Source organism: Hydra vulgaris, chromosome 08, assembly GCF_038396675.1.
Source record: "Hydra vulgaris chromosome 08, alternate assembly HydraT2T_AEP".
NCBI lineage: Eukaryota > Metazoa > Cnidaria > Hydrozoa > Anthoathecata > Hydridae > Hydra > Hydra vulgaris.
Genome location: NC_088927.1, coordinates 27,845,253 through 27,862,500, shown reverse-complemented (window position 1 = coordinate 27,862,500; position 17,248 = coordinate 27,845,253). Strand labels below are relative to the sequence as shown.

The 17,248-nt window shown below is 27.7% G+C and overlaps 1 protein-coding gene across 1 annotated transcript in view; it reads left to right on the top strand.

Annotated features, from left to right (window-relative positions):
• The window catches only part of LOC100215622 (tyrosine-protein kinase receptor torso), a 44,194-nt gene extending 28,443 nt beyond the window's left edge, over positions 1 to 15,751 (top strand). The window contains exons 3-10 of the mRNA XM_065802604.1: positions 11,873 to 12,081; positions 13,669 to 13,853; positions 14,446 to 14,520; positions 14,632 to 14,748; positions 14,816 to 15,030; positions 15,163 to 15,203; positions 15,327 to 15,423; positions 15,508 to 15,751. Of these exons, the coding sequence (XP_065658676.1) occupies positions 11,873 to 12,081; positions 13,669 to 13,853; positions 14,446 to 14,520; positions 14,632 to 14,748; positions 14,816 to 15,030; positions 15,163 to 15,203; positions 15,327 to 15,423; positions 15,508 to 15,709 (1,141 nt within the window). The 3' untranslated portion in view covers positions 15,710 to 15,751. The remainder of the gene's footprint in view (positions 1 to 11,872; positions 12,082 to 13,668; positions 13,854 to 14,445; positions 14,521 to 14,631; positions 14,749 to 14,815; positions 15,031 to 15,162; positions 15,204 to 15,326; positions 15,424 to 15,507) is intronic.
• The last annotated feature ends 1,497 nt before the right edge of the window (positions 15,752 to 17,248 follow it).

The following is a 17,248-nucleotide window of genomic DNA, read 5'->3' as shown; positions in this document are numbered from 1 at the left end:
ATTCCGCTGGCTCTTCTAGACCAAGGTATTTCTGTTGCAGAGAGAGAAGAAATTGCAAAAATGGTCTTTTCGAAACCAGTTCCTGAATTTTTTCGGCATTCCGAAAAATTAAATTTGTTAAAAACTCTTAACTTTAACCTAGAAAAACCACCAAGTATTGCCCAACTAGTGGGAGAAAACTCTTGGTTCATATTTAGTTTGTTAAACCTTACTAAGCTAAATGATAAACTTTGGTTAAACAGCCCGGCACCACTATGGGAGTATATTGAACAGTTTAAGATTTTCTCCCAGTTTGTTTCCAACCTTGCAGTGGTTAACAACGTTTCTGAAAGATCCATTAAAGTTGTATCAGACTTTGTAAATAACGTTCACAATGAAGACGATCGTCAGGACTTACTGCTAGCTATTCACCAAAGGAGAGAAAACCTTAACAAGGCAAAGACTAAAGAAGATTTGCAATTAGCATATCAAGCAATTGCAAAATAGATAATATAGTTTTTAAATGATGACTTTTATTTAATGATGTAATATTGATTTGTAAATATGTATTTTTTATTTAATTATACTTAAACATATCATTCTTTTTTTTATTTTTTATTTTTTACAAAACCAAAAAAAACTTTGCAACAATACCAAGAAAATCATTTAAAGTTGAAAAGCTACCATATACTTTCTAATCTTGAGGCAATAAAACTAATAACAACAATACCACTTTTAACAATGTTGCAGTAAGTTCATTAAGTCTTTTTTATTATAAAAATAACTAAAATAAACAATTGTTATTAGGCTATTAAGGTTAGCGTAAGGGTTAGGTTACCTCGAAGGATAAAAGAAATTTTTTTTTAGACCTGTATATACCTCATTTGACACTATTATTAAAATAATCTAGGTTATTGATTTTTCCGCGTCTGGAAACAGTTTATTAGAAAATCAAAAATGTTTTTTATACGCGATTGAGTGATAAAATAGATTTTTAAGATGGAAAATTTGGATTTTTCACCAATTTTAAAAGATTCTGTAGACTAATTTCTTAATTTTTTCAACATGCTCCATTTATGTGATTAATATTCAATCCAACATATAACATTTGAAAGAATAAAAATTTATAAATCGATTCGCGAGTTCGATTTCGAAAATTGATAAAATATGAAACATATATATATATACATATATATATATACATATATATACACACACACACAAAGAAGCAAGAAAAAAGTGTTCTATATGTTTTATGAGCAAAGTATTTCTAAATGCAAAAGTTAAGTCAGTTAAAAAACTATTTTAATGTACAAAATGGCTGCATAAAAAAAATCATAAACAGAGTTCATCATTATATATTGTTATAAGAAGATTTTGAAATTAAAAAAGGACTATTTAAAGTGTTTCTAATTTTATACCTTTTTATTTCATTTTAATCTAATTATATTATATTTTATTATTTTAACTGGGTAAAAACTATAGTAATGCTATTTATTAAATATAATTTTATTGTAAAATAAAAGTTATAAAAGTTAATAATATTTGTATTTGTTATTTATGATAATATAAATTGAAATATAAATTAGTTCATAATTCATAATTTATTATATATTAATCTACTCTAATCTCGTTGATTTTTTACAATTTTTATTCCTAATATATAAAAAATACCACCTGAATAAAAAATTATTTTTTTCTACACTAATGTTTTTTATTTTGAAAGAACAGCAGAAAGATTCTGTGTGTGCTGTGTTTGTGATTTTGTACATTTTTTTTTTTTAAAGTAAAAAAAAGTTGTGTACAATTTTTAAAATTTAAATAATTAAAAAAATAACAAACTCTTCTTTTAGTTTCTAAATGTTTTTTTTTTTTTTTTAGCTAAGTATGTTTTTAAATTATACATTACTAGCTGTGGCGGCCCGTAAAATACGGGTCTTGGGAATCTATTCCACACCGACCTTTTCTATACTTCCTTACTTCAATATTTTTTAGCAGGAGGTAAAAATAAGTATATACATATAAAAAAATGGATGGATATTAGTGCCATGACCCGTATAATACTGGTCATGGTAAGTCTATTACACCGACCATTTTAATAATTTTGCTTTATTTCAATAATTTTTAAAAATGAGTAAAATATATAAAAAATTTCGTTTTGAGTTTTCTGTAAATTTCTATAAAAGTTTGCAAAATCTTTTTCTATAAGGAAGAAAGTTGTCTCTTAAATTATATATAAATAAATAATATAACTATAAATAATATAAATAAATAATAAATAAATAATAATAATAAATAAATAATAATAACTTCTTTCATTTAAAGTATTAAGATAAGTTTATAAAAACTATTGGCTGAATAAAATTTTATAATAAGGGTATAATATAAAACTTACTTTAATTACGTAGGTTTGATGAAGAGCCATTTCCCCGGATTTTTTCTTGATTTTTTCAAAATATGATTTAATTTTTATCTGATTATTCCCTGATTTTTTTTGCAGAATTCTGAATTCCCTGATCTGACAGACACTCTGTTTTAGATATTTGCATAGACTTTAGTTCACATAGATAAAATACGAATCATTACGGACTATAGTTTGAAAAAAATGCCTAATAGCTTTGTAAAATTGCAGTTATTTTTATTTACACATTTATTAACAAATTAACAAAGCATAAAAATTTTCAATAGTTTTAAATTGTATGTCTATATTGAACAAAAACATCTGAATAATCTAAAAAAAAGTGAATTAAAAAAAGGAAAAATACACCACATTTATTAACTGGAAGTCAATTTATTTGTACATAATAACAAAATAAAATATAAAGAAAAGTACACTTACAAAAAAAAAATTAACAAAATTTCATGATCAATTAACAATTTGTAGATTAACCAAATATATAAATACTAATTAGAGATGCAGCGTTTTTTTTTTCACCACTCTTCTCCTCATACTTTACTTTCTACAGGATCCACACTTTATATTAAAAAAATATATAAAAGTAGGGGGGTGGAGCTTTTGCCCTAAATTTAAGACCTCACCTTATGTTTTTTTATGATGTGAGCCCTCTATTTTGTTCAGCAAAATAGAGGGCCCTATTTTGTTCAGCAAAATAGAGGGCCCTATTTTGTTTAGCAAAATAGAGGGCCCTATTTTGTTCAGCAAAATAGAGGGCCCTATTTTGTTCAGCAAATAAAAGCATCATAAAATAAAAAAAAATATATAGCATGATAGAAGAAGTAAAATTATATTAACAGAAAAGGGGGATGTTTTTGCCCTAAATTTGAGCCCACACCTTGTGAGATGTGGGCCCTATAATTGTTCTGCAAAATGCTGAAAAAGCTATGATATGTCTAAAATGAAAAAAATAGATATAACGACATGATTAAAGAAGTAAAATTATAAAGATTAACACTACAAACCAATTTACCTGTTGCTGATGTTTTCTCCAGAGCATTGTTAAAAATAATTGCATAGTGCACCATAAGCTAATAATAATCAACGCATAGTGCACCATAAACTGAAAAATCATTATAAGATATGTCTAAAATGGAAAGAAAAAAAATTAAGACAGAATAAAAGAAGGAAAATCAATAAAGATTAACACTAAATTTTCTATACTAATTTAATATAAAGAAAAGGCAATTTACCTGTTGCTGATGCTTGTTCTAGAGCATTGTTAAAAATAGTCAAAATCTGTAAAAAAAGACATTTGTTGCAAAGGGAATTAGCTATTTCACAAAAAACAAATTTTGTAATTTGACCAGAAAATAAAGTTATTGATTGCAACAAACTAATTTCTTTTTAAACTATTAGCTAATGATCAACGTAGTAAATTTAAAATAATGAAAATTTACCAAGTTAAAACCATATTTTAATAGTAGACAAAGTAAACATATGGTAGTTGGTAGAGCACCAAAGTAGAACTTAAGAAATAGAATAAAACTAATTTTAAAAAGTTTGTAATGAAAAATAACTTTACCATCACAAGATAATAAAGGTAAAGTTATAAAACCAAACAAAAAATAAAATAAATAAAAAAAAGAATACAGTAAAATGTTAATTTTTTTAGAATAACCTTTTAATTAAAAGTAATCATTTCTTGAACAGATAAGGACACATCAATAAAGTACATACTCTGTGAAAAATTGATTTTTAAGTTCTTTCATATTGTAAGTACTTACAAGATACCTATAGATACCTAATTCACTGATAACTGTATTAGGTATCTATAGGTATCTTATAATGTGTATTTTTTAACAAATTTATTTATTTACAAACAAAATTTTAAAAATAGATTAATAAAAATATACATATTAAAATAAAAACGTTCAAATATCTTTTCTATTTGTAGATGTAGTTCAGTATTTTCCAATTCCCACTCTAACTTCTCCCACTTCACTTTTGGTAAGGGTAATCCCTTTTGTTTAATAAAATGTGGAGAAATCTTATTGCCTATTCTAGATAAAGAGGATTGTGCCCCTCCACTTTGAAACCCGTGTCATTGGCCATGACAGAAAAATACAAACTGCAACTTCACAACAACTTAGAAAATCAAACACATTTTATTTAAACACCCCATAAGTAAATATATAACTTCATTCCATTAAGATAAATACAAACTTTAAAACTAAAAATAAAGATAAATTAGAATTTAAAATCTATGTATAATATGTGATAAGCTATAGCACTAAATTTAAATTAAATTAAAATATTGTTACTTATTTTTAAACATTTTGTACAAAAAATTTTGGGGAACTAAAAAAAAAAAAAGAAACCTGAATATTTTAAGAAGTAAATTTGAAAGATTCTATAAAAAAAAGTTTAACTTTATAAAATCTAACCTGAATATCACCACCAGATCAATACCAAATAGTTAGATTCATATAAAACATGATTGAATATCTAACAAAAACAATAAAAAATAAATATATTACTTACATCTAAAATATGGTAATTTTCAGCTTCTATAAAATTAACAGCTAGTTCAGATTTCAATACATCACTTACAAAACAGAACATGTTTTATTAACTAAAACATTAAAAAATTAAGCTTTAGTAACTTTAAAAAAAGATTAAACAATTACAAAATACACATACAAAAATAAAAGTATATTCAATTATTATAGTATTTATGATAATAATAATAGAGAGATTCAAAGATATTTCAGCGATTTATGAAAGTTAAATGAGAAATTCAAATACTTATCGCTTTAAGCGAACTAAACTTATTTGTTAAAAACTTGAAAAGTAAAACTGTTCACCTTTAAGAAACTTTACTTTTACAAGTTATATGCGGTAGTGGTGTAGTGGTAAAGCGCTCGCTTTATAAGCGAGAGGTTCCGAGTTCGATCCCCACCACGTCCCTGGTAGTATCGCGCTCAACTTGTTTCTCCGCGCAGCGGCCTTGTTTGTCAAGGTTGGTGTTTCGGAGTTTTAGAGTTGAGAGAGGGTTATAACCACTATTAAGTAGCCTCCTCATCTGTAGTGACCTTCTCGGCCTTGGGGAGGTGAATAACAAAAAAAAAAAAAAAAAAAGATATTTGCATAGACTTTTATTCAAATTTTCTTATAAAAAAGTGTTAAGAGACTCTTTCTTGCTATTATCTCGAATTCAATGGCTGCCGCAGGTTTTGTGCAAACACACAAAAATAAGCATTAATACTACTACATATAAGTTCAACAGTAATATATAGTGATTATGTTTTTTATTCAAACAAAAAAGCTATTTTTTTATGTTATAAAATTTAATTAGTTATATTTTATAACAGGAACAGTGAATAAGGAATTTTTATGTTTATCAAAAACTGTATTTATATTATGTTTACCTTGGAAATATTGTTACTTTTTATGCATTATCAGCTGCAATTATGCTGGTATTACATTAGGGTTATTCCATATCAAACCACCTAGTTTTTTGAAAGTTCCCCAGGGTACCATCTCAGATTTGCTTTAAACTTTGACCACACACAGATCTTATGAAAAAAATACAATTCAGAAAATTCCAGCTAGATTGACCAGTTTATTCATTTTGTAGATTGAAAAAAAGTTATGAATGAATTAAAAATGACCAAAATCTGAAAAATTTGTATATCAGGAGCTTACAGCAGTTTTTTTCGATTTATGACAAACCATAACTTTTTTAATAAAGATGGTGATCACCTGAAGTTTTGTAGGGTTATAGTTTTTTACCCAAATAATCCATTATTGCAGTTGTTTTTGATTGATTTTTTACAGTTTTTGAGTTATTACACCTTAAAGTTGCTAAATATTGCACCATTATAAATATTTTTTCAAACTTTAACGTGTTACAGTTTAATACTTACTTACAGAAAGGTGATTTTTTTGTTGCCTTTGTGTATTTAGGGTCACCACTTGTTAGAATAATCAAAATTATGCATTAAAAATTAATTTAGCACATGCAGCAGCCTATTGAAAAATCACTTTTTTTAAAAATTATGATAAGTTACATTGACTTTGCTGGCATAGAAAATAGCTTAAACAGTTGAAATAAATTATTAAACTTTTTAATGTTGAGGTTCTATATATAGACACCAAAAAAAATTTAAAGACCTATACTCTATCTTATGACATGATTGTAGCCTTTTGAGAGTGATGATATTTTTAGGATAAGGAGAACAAAAAAATACAACTTACCATATACAAAATTTATAGTTCAAATTTTATACAAACTATACTGTAAAAAAGTGCATTCAAAGAGTAAGATAATCAGTTAAAAGAAAAAGTATGTATACATGAAACTAATTAGCTTATCTCTGATTTATATAACTCATAATACTGTCATAGTCGTTACTAGCAAGAATATAGTCACGAGCACTTATACTTTTAATCAATGGAACACTTATTTGACATATTATCTTGTCAAATGGAACCCAACACTGATTTGATTGTGCATCGTTTGTCCATTTTAAATTTAATTTGCTTCTTTGCATAAACTTCACATTAACATCTTGGTTTTCATTACAAATATCAACCACAAGCCCTATGTACCATTCTTCATTGTAAAAGCATGCAATATATTTACCGGGTTAAAAATGTGAAGGATTTTTTTAAATCAAATTAACATCATTTTAACACATGAGTGTTAAAACAATCAAATTAACACATGAGTATCATAGACAGTATCACTAAAGATTCTTTGTAAAAACAATTTCTCTCCATCTGGTACAAAACAGTGATAGCTTCTTGTTCCCGGAACTGTGCGCATCCCTTTATATTGTTTCTGAAGGTTAAAAGTTGTTTCATGGTTATTAAAATCATCATTTGAAAGATAAAATATGTTAACACCTTTGATGTTTTTTTGAGCCCACGTAAATAGATCTTGTGGTGTGAGAATCTGATTTGTAATTGCTGCTCGTAAACTAGCTTTTGGTGATCTACAATGTGATAAATCAGGTTTATTAGACATTTGTAGTTTTTATACAGTAACGCAGCACCATCACTGAAGTATTTAACTTTATTCACTGTGGGTAGTTTGATTTTGACCATAGGGAGCAACTTTGTGAGAAAACAATGGACTGCTGATTAGTCATGACAAAGATGGTCAGAAATTAAACAATAGCATTCACATTTAAGGTGATCTTTTTCATCTTTGTAATAAACAGCAAATGGGTGTAAGGTAGCTTGATTAGCTTGCCAGTAAAACCCTTGTATAGCATCTTGTACAAGAAAACTATAGTTTTCTGCAAAATCAGAATAATGCAGGTGTATTGGTCTAATGTTTGTTTTGCCTCTGATAAGTAGGAAGACTGTGCTTCTTTGATAAAGTGGTGGTGACAAAGGTCATACAAAGTTTCACTTAAAGTTTCAATAAATTCACTAATGCTTGTTTGGACTGTAATAAGTGCAGTTCGGTCAGTTGACACCCATTGTTTATATGTGATCTGATCATCAAAATCAAAATCATTCTTTTCAAACACATTTTCTAAGTAAGTCTTCAAATTTATTTTACCAAGGCAGTTGGAACATAGATGAAACATGCAATTTCGACTATCTATATTACAAACACATACTTTCATTAAATCTTTGTAATATATTAAATGGCTGTTAGGAAGAGCAGAGCACATCAACTTAGCATTTTGATCGTAAGAACATACACAAACTGAGTGGCTTCCACTACTATCAACAGTAAGGCACCGCTTTGGCCTTAGTTCACAGAACTTGCTGAATCCAACTTTGTGTTCAGGGTATAACTTCTTAAATTCCAGATGAAGTTCTTTTAAATGAACTAATATTAGGCGTTTCTGTTTATGAACTTTAACATCATTTATATACACAGAAACAAAGTCTTTTTTTCCTGGACATTGTCTAGTGTATTCGTCAGATTCATATATTTCAATGACTCACTGCTTAACAATATCCTCCAAAAGATGTCCTTTTTTAGCCTCAGGTTTAGCAAGTATTCCCTTTTCATTTTTCAGCTTTCTGGCTTTCTTAACAAGATGGTCTGAAACTGAAAAGGCATTGCAAGTTTTTTTAATTGACCAACTATCAGGAGTTAATGTTAGTAACTGAACTTTTTCTTCATTCAAACTGATTTTAACTTTTTTCTTTATTGCATCTAAAAGTTTGTCTAAATTATTATAGTTAATGCACTTTTCCTTTTTCTTAAATATTTTTTCTTTTGGGTCTATATCCAATGCTGATGCTACTAGGTTTGCCATACTTGTTTCCAGTTTTTTAACTTTTTGCTTTCCATTTTCTAATTTGTCACGTTTACTTACATTTTTTAGAGGAGATATTTCCAGTAAAGAAGCACTATTTAGGTCTGAAGAACTAAACTCCTCATCATTAACATCTTTGTCTTTATCTTCTTGACTAAATTTTCCTGTAATTTGTTCAAGTTTGAATTCATTCAAACAGTTAGTGCAAAGTTTTTGACCAGGTTTGATCTTAAGTTGACTTGCTGTTAAAATATCAACTTTACGCAATGCCTCAATAATTTTTTTCTTGTGGACTTTAAACGGATCACAGCAGTATTTTTGAACCGCTTCATATCTAGAAATATAGGCTTTTTCATGGTGAAAACTTATCTCCTCATTTAGTTCAAAAGTGTGTCCAATTCTTTGAATTAAAACTTCAACATCTGTGTTCACAATATCTTTTAGTTTTATTCTTCCAATCATTCTAAAATAATACGTTTTGTCGCAATCTTCATTTAAAACTTTCTCCACACAACATTTCTCTGTCATTTTTTGCTATTTTTTTATTTTTATTACTAATCTAAAAAGTTTAAAAAAGACATAAACATATTAAAACTCAAAGAAACTAACAAATATCAGACACCGATTATGTCATAATTATTAGTACAAATTAAGACATTATGCGATTAAAAAAAAAACTGAATATATTCATTCACAGATAAATAAAAAATATACTACTGTCATCCCTATGACTAATTATTAGACTATTACCTAAGGCTAGCTCATAGTCTAATAACATTCTCCTTTTGAAAATATCATCACTCTCAAAAGGCTACAATCATGTCATTAGATAGAGTATAGGTCTTTAAATTTTTTTTTGTGACCTCAACATTAAAAAGTTTCATAATTTATTTCAACTGTTTACGCTATTTTCTATACCAGCAAAGTCAAATTAATTTATCATAATTTTAAAAAAAAGTAATTTTTCAATAGGCTGCCTAATGTGCTAAATTAATTTTTAATGCGTAATTTTGATTATTCTAACAAGTGGTGACCCTAAGTACATAAAAAAATCACCTTTCTGTAAGTAAGTATTAAACTGTGACACGTTAAAGTTTGAAAAAATATTTTTAATGTTGCAATATTTAGCAACTTTATGGTACAGTAACTCAAAAACTGTAAAAAATCAATCAAAAACAACTGCAATAATGGATTATTTGGGTAAAAAACCATAACTCTACAAAATTTCAGGTGATCATCATCTTTATTTAAAAAGTTATGGTTTGTCAAAAATCGAAAAAAACTGCTGCAAGCTGCTGATACACAAATTTTTCGGATTTTGGTAATTTTTAATTCAATTCAGTCGATCAAGCTGAAATTTTCTGGATTGTATTTTTTTCATAAGATCTGTGTGTGGTCAAAGTTTAAGGCAAATCTGAGTTGGTACCCTGGAAACCTTTAGGTGATTTGATATGGAATAACCCATTAACAATTATTGTTGCTATGGTAGTAACATACTTTAGCGTAAAATCTTGATTTTACATTTTTGATAATTTGTTTCAAATTTTGTAGCAATAAATTGTAAACTGTGCTTTTATTATCGGATTGTTTTTGTTTGAGTAATTTTTCGAATTCTCGCTATAATTAATTTTTTTTAATATTGCTCATTGAACAGTGTAGAATCTATATCAAAAATATAATATTTGTATTAAAATGGGTAAGAAATTAGATATAAGTGCTGCTACAAAGAATGAGATAAAGTTGCTTTTAGAAAATACCACACTTCGGAATAATGAAATTGCTCAAAAATTCAAAATTGCGCCTCAAACTGTTGGAAGAATAAAAATGAGACTAAATAGAGGCCAAAATATAGTGGAAACCAACAGGAAGAACTGCAGAGGTATTACCAAAACTACTAAGAGAAATGATAGGATGCTTTTTAGTCTTCTGTTGAGTTAACGCAAGAATGGAATGCCATGACAGGAATTACAGTCAACCCAAGAACAGTTAGAAGACACCTTTTTAATAATGGATATATGAAAAAACCCAAGTTAACCACAGCAATGAAAGACAAGAGATACGGTTGGGCTCTCGGTCATGCACATTGGACAATAAAGGAATGATCTAAGGTTAGCAATACAAAGTTACAATTTTCCACACATATACAACTGTGGATAACTAAAACAACAACCTGGATAAATTATTTAAGTTAATTAATTTAATTGCATCTTATTTGTTTGTTTGCAATAACTTGAGATTGATTTATTTAAGTTTATTATGCTGCAATATATTTTCTATTATCAATAAATTATATGGTCACTTGATATAATTTATTGATAATAGAAAATATATACAAATAAAGGGCTACTGTAGTGAACAGATAACTAAAGTTATCTGTTCGGTTTGTTTTTCTGATGAGTCAATGCTGGAAGTTATGGTTGAACACAGACCATTTGTTTGAATGAAAAGAGAGGAGACAAATCTTCCAGAATGTTTTCAAGAAACAGTATGGGGGGTGATATCAGTAGAAGGGCCTGGACGATTATACTTTGTGGAAGGAATGATGCGATGATGATACCCTAAATGAATGCATGGTTTCCTAATGGGAATGCAATATTTATGAAAGATGGGGCTCCATGTCATACTGCCAAATCTGTAATGAAATATTTGAAAGACAATAAAATTTCCATATTGCAATGGCCTGGTAACAGTCTTGACCTAAATCCCATTGAGGGATTTTGGAATGAACTCAATAGAGAGGTCATGCAAACAGCTTCAACCAATACAAGAGACTTAAAAGAAAAATTGATTCAAACATGACACTACAGTGAACGAATCAGTTGCTTTTGCTTCAAATTTATTCAGCCAATACCGCATCGTATTTCAGCAGTCATGAAACATAAAGGTGGACATACCAAGTATGAAATGGTTATATCAGTCATTTTTATTTATGCATTTCTGACAATTCTTTCATGGTTTTTACTTATTTAGTTCAATTTAAAATTCAAAGTCAATTTTTGCATTTTTATTTTTAATTTTTGTTTTTATTGTTGAATTGCAATAAAATCGTTATAAAACACTATAAAATGCATTAAATTCCTAATTTAATGTCCAGTACTGTAGTTAATTGAATTATTGGTTCATTAAAAATTTAGTTTATTATATTTTGTTAAATATAATTATATTGTTGTATGGTATAAAATGAATTTTATTTTTATATAAATTGTTTTAGAAATGGTATTGAGGAATTGTTATCAGATAGTTGGGAGATTTTTCCTGAATACGTAACAATTGGCAGCGCAATTGGTAAGGGGGCATTTGGTACTGTCTACATTGGAAAAATTAACTCTGTGGTTTTTGCTAACAAAGATAATCCTAATAAAAAATTTCTCGATTTCAAAAATGATTCAACTTCGAATGTTGCCGTGAAATTGTTAGAAGGTAAGTTAAAAGTTGTTTTTTCTTTTGTTTAAATTTTTCAGTTGTTAAGTGATTTATTCAATGTCATGGTTATTCATTTTTGAAGACATTAAGATATATTAATCAGGTTTGTTGCTAGCACATGTTTGATTTTTTTTTGTTATTTCACCTCCCCAAGGCCCAGAAGGCCACTACAGATGAGGAGGCTGCTTAATTGTGGTTATAACCCTCTCTCAACTCTATAACTCCAAAACACGAACCTTGACGAACAAGGCCGCTTCGCGGAGAAACAAGTTGAGGGCGGTACTACCAGGGACGTGGTGGGGATCGAACTCGGAACCTCTTGCTTATGAAGCGAGCGCTCTACCACTACACCACTACCGCATTGGTTTCTTATTAAATTAATTGTTGTGTAATTGTCTAATGTTATTGTAAGACATATTTTTAATATCTCTATTAAAATTAAATTATTAATAGTATTATATAGTGCAAATTCTTTTAAAATAATGCTAGGATAGTTAAGCCATGATAAATCTAAAAGTGAGTTTAAAATCTATCTCTATTTGTCTTTAAAAGTCAATTGACAACATTGGTTCATGATTGCATCTTTAAAAAGTTCATTATGATAATGTAACTCACTATTTTTGTTTTTGTCCTAACGAGACTTGAAGTTAATGCTACTCTTGATGAATACTGAGCAGTCTGTTTTAAAAAACTTTTTAGTGATAAAATTCAAGATGAGTTACTGTTAATAATTTTTTTGCATCTTTCAAAATAGCGATGAGCTATCTGTGTCTAAATTTAATCTTCTTTGAACTCGTTTAAAAATTAATATTTTATTAAGTTTACTGCTGTCATGATTGTGATAGAATTAGGTAAAAGACCTCAATCAATTAATAAAAATATGAAAATAGATTAAAATAGATTGGTCAGTAAATATGAAAATAGATGAAAATAGATTGGTCAGTAAGTGAAATATATCACTCTTGGCATAATTCTATTTCCGAGAAATAAGTTTGAAGCAATATACTATACTGTATACCGTATGTTTCATTTCTCCATCACAAGAAACCCATGCAAAAGAATAAGTTGATTCATTTATCAAAAATATTGTCTGAAGTTATCAAAACGCATTTTCAATAACTTAAGACAACTTTTGATATTTTTTTAATTTTTTGTCAGTCTTTTTTTCATAGTTCAAAGTTTGATCAATTTTTGATAACTTGAAATAACTATAATTATAAAATAATATATAATTATAATAATAAAAAATAATAATAATTATAAAAATGTTTGATGAAGTTGTTGTTAAATTGGGGCAATAAAAAAATATAGCCATGAAAAAATTGACACAACTTTAGGAGCTTTAAATAAACACACAAAAATAGCACTGTGCAAAACTTGATGAAGGGCATTAAGTCAAAAGTTTGCGTGTTTGCTCAAAGAAAAGATATTTCAAACATTTAAAATTTAAAGCTCTTAAAGTTGATTCAATTATTATATGGTTATGCTTTAAGTTTGCAACAAATCTTGTTGCAAGTAAATGTTGTTGTGTGGGAGTCAGGGAAATAAAAAAGAGTAGTATTATCAAGTTTATTTTATATTTAGATGGTGCAACTCAATCTGAATTTAATGACTTTCTTGAAGAAATTAATCTGATGAAAAAAATTGGATACCATAAGAATGTTCTTAACTTGATTGGTTGTTCTACAGTTAAGAAACCTTTTTGTATAATTGCTGAGTTTATGGAGAATGGAGATTTGTTGCATTTCTTGAGAAATAGGCGTAACAAAGTAAGATACATTATTGTTTTGTATACATTTGCTGAGGTTCATGGGAGTTGTACTTTAAATTTTCATATATGAGATTAATATAAAATATGGTAAAATTTTTATAAAGAACACAATTTTGCTTGCACACTTTTTATAAGTACTTTTTATAATATTAACATATTTAATACTTAACCTTAATATCAACGAAAGAGTGGAATTATGTGAGCAAATAATAAGTTATATATTTCACAATCTAAAAATCATTTTAACACTATAAGTCTGGGGTAACTAACAGGTTGATTGCATTTACTGGTCAATTGCAAAGCAATTTTTGGTAAACAAACTACGGTACTCTTTTTTGCTAAATTAAAATAAGAAAGTTTTAATGTAAAAATATTAGGAGCGAAGTATCCAGACAAAATAGATTGAGATACGGAGCATGAGAAAAGAGTCAGGTACTTAGATTTGTTTATGATATCGCCTAGTTAAAGTGAGTTTGAAGCATATTTTCTAGTTTTCGAAACTAATTATTCTTATAATTATAATTAATTATTATAATTAAACTAACTATTTACATTATAACTAGCATAATTTTTTTTTTTTTTTTTATCAGCTTTTTGCATCAAAAGATCGCGGAGAGTTAGCAGTAAATTTTATGTACGACCAAAGCTTCGAAAATTCTCTTGAGGTTTTTATATTAAGTCATTATGGTTAACTTATATATTTACAGATTAAATTATATATTTTAAAATAACACGTTTATTTTCTTTTATTTATATAATAATTTAATTCATTATAGACAATAAATAAAAGTTGCACCAGCAAATTGTTATCAAGTGTTAATACACTACCTGATATTAAATGGATAACACCTGACGATCTCCTTAGTTTTGCATGGCAAGTGGCATCAGGAATGGTAAAATTGTAATTGTTATTTTTATCTTTTTTATGTATTCTCTGTTTTATTAACAATTTTGTTTTAGGAATATCTTTCGAGTAAGAAACTAATACACCGAGATCTGGCCGCAAGAAATATTTTGGTAGGCGGTTTTAAAAACGTTAAAATATCTGATTTTGGTTTGACACGGAAGGGCGATGATGAGTTAAAGTATATCACAAATAAACATTTTCGTTTACCAATTAAGTGGATGTCGATTGAAGCTATAAATGACCATATCTTCTCAACATTCAGTGATGTGTAAATTTTTTTTAACGCTTTTTTCAGATTCGTTTTAATTGTTTACATAATGTTTTCTTGAACTTTTAACACCTCGAGACCATTTTATTCTCATTCAAATTATCTGTTGTAAATATGTTTAAAATGTTTTAGTTGGGCATATGGTGTTGTTTTATTTGAAATTGTTACGTTAGGTAAGTCTATATAGAAATTTATATTGTTTGAATGTTTATGTCGATAAGGAATATTATTTTTATTTCAATTTTTTGTTATTATTTTTACGTGTATTTTGTTTGCATATTTTGTTTATATTACAGGAGGCACACCTTATCCAACAATAAGTAATTTTGACCTTTTGGCCCATTTAAATTCTGGTTACAGAATGGAAAGACCGGCAAATTGTTCGCAGTCTATGTAATTTATTTATGGTTTTAATTTGTATTTGGTGCTTATTATTGTATAAAACATTTTTGAATAAAATATTATTTTAAAATTTAGGTATGATATCATGTTACAATGCTGGAATAAAGAACCATTACAGCGACCTACCTTTACTGAATTACGAGAATGTTTTGATAAAATATTGTCTCAAGCTATTCCATATTTCAGCTTTGATATTGATGAAGAGAATGTATATTATACTACCGCCTCCTTCAAGAGTGTACCGTTGGAAAAGCATAATGTAACACTAAAAAAATAAGTTCTTTAAAATAGCGCTTATAATCTATATATCTATATATATAATAATCTATATATATAATAGATAGATAGATATGTTTACCTGTGTCAAAAGTCTGAGTTGTGATTAAAAAAAGCATACTGTTTGCATACTGATTATCAAGGTCTTTTTAACTATTTTTTGTATAATTAAATATGTTTTATAAGAATTTAATAGTAATATTTTATAATCTATTTTTTACTAGAATTAATTCGATATTTTTTTGTATTTTTTAATATTTCAATACTATATAATAACACTGTGATAAATTTTTATTTTTATTTATTCGTTGGGTAGAAAGAACTTAATCTGTTTTCAAGAAAGGTCTTGAGTCGCACAGTGAATCGACTCATACAATCTAGCTGGACCAAAGTCAATTCAAGGAATCAGTTAGTAGATGTTCCCATGATATTACTGAATACTCCCTAGAAAAAAATTTAAAATATAAATTAGTTTACGCGTTTATAAGTGCTAAATCATAAGTGTCACTTAAAGATAAACATACTTTTGTAAAAAAATTGCTTCAATTTTGCTGTGTAACTACGTATAACTAATTTATTGGGAATAATTAATTAACTCTACTGTGATTAATTTTACATTAGAGGGTATGTACTATGTATTTTATCGAAAACTTATTTAAAATAATTGGCATAAATGATATTCTGTAGAATTAAAAAAATGTTAAAGTTGCAATTTCGTTTTTTAATTTTCAGAACGTGTAACTAATTTTATCCAAATATATCCAGGCTGATTTTTTTATATATTATAACCACAACAATAAGGAGTCTAAATGTAAAAATTTGGCTGTCCGCGTCTGCCCGTTTCATTTTTATTTGATTTTTTTCAGACCAAGTGTATTCTATTACAATATTGGAGTTATTTGAAGAATGGCGAAAACATACAAAGGAAGAACGAAGTTCTCTTTTGTGTGACTTTATTTTGAAAGACCATACTACAGAAGATGTTACAAGTGATACGAAAAAAAATACAGTTAAAAATGGCAACCTTATTCGCTAAATTTGCGTAAAAGTGGAATGCAGTCAATAAAAATATGGATCATTTTTTAAATAAATAAAAGTTGGTTAGAGCGCAATAATTTCGAATTTAAAATAAGTATTCATTGGTCCTGAACTTCCACAACATTTGAAGGAAGTCGGCCTCAAGGTTGGCCAAAAAAAACCCTGTAAAGACTCATCTTTAAAAACCAAAAGACATAGAGTTGAAGACTTATTGCAATCGCGGAGTGCCGATGAATCAACAACAGCTGCTGAAATAGCACACTGTTAGTTAGGTCAAAGAAACATAGCTACTTCTATTAAAAAAAGTACAGAAAATAGCGAAGAAAATCTACATATGTTATTTGTAGTAGCAGGTAGTTGAGTATTAATGAGACACTTGCTTATTATGTAGATTCCGTGTGTCACATTGCCATATGTCACTCTTATAAACAAACAAGAAAGTGGTCAATGAAAGCAGGTCATGAAGTGTTTTCGTCTTACTATAATTTATGTAAATTCAATA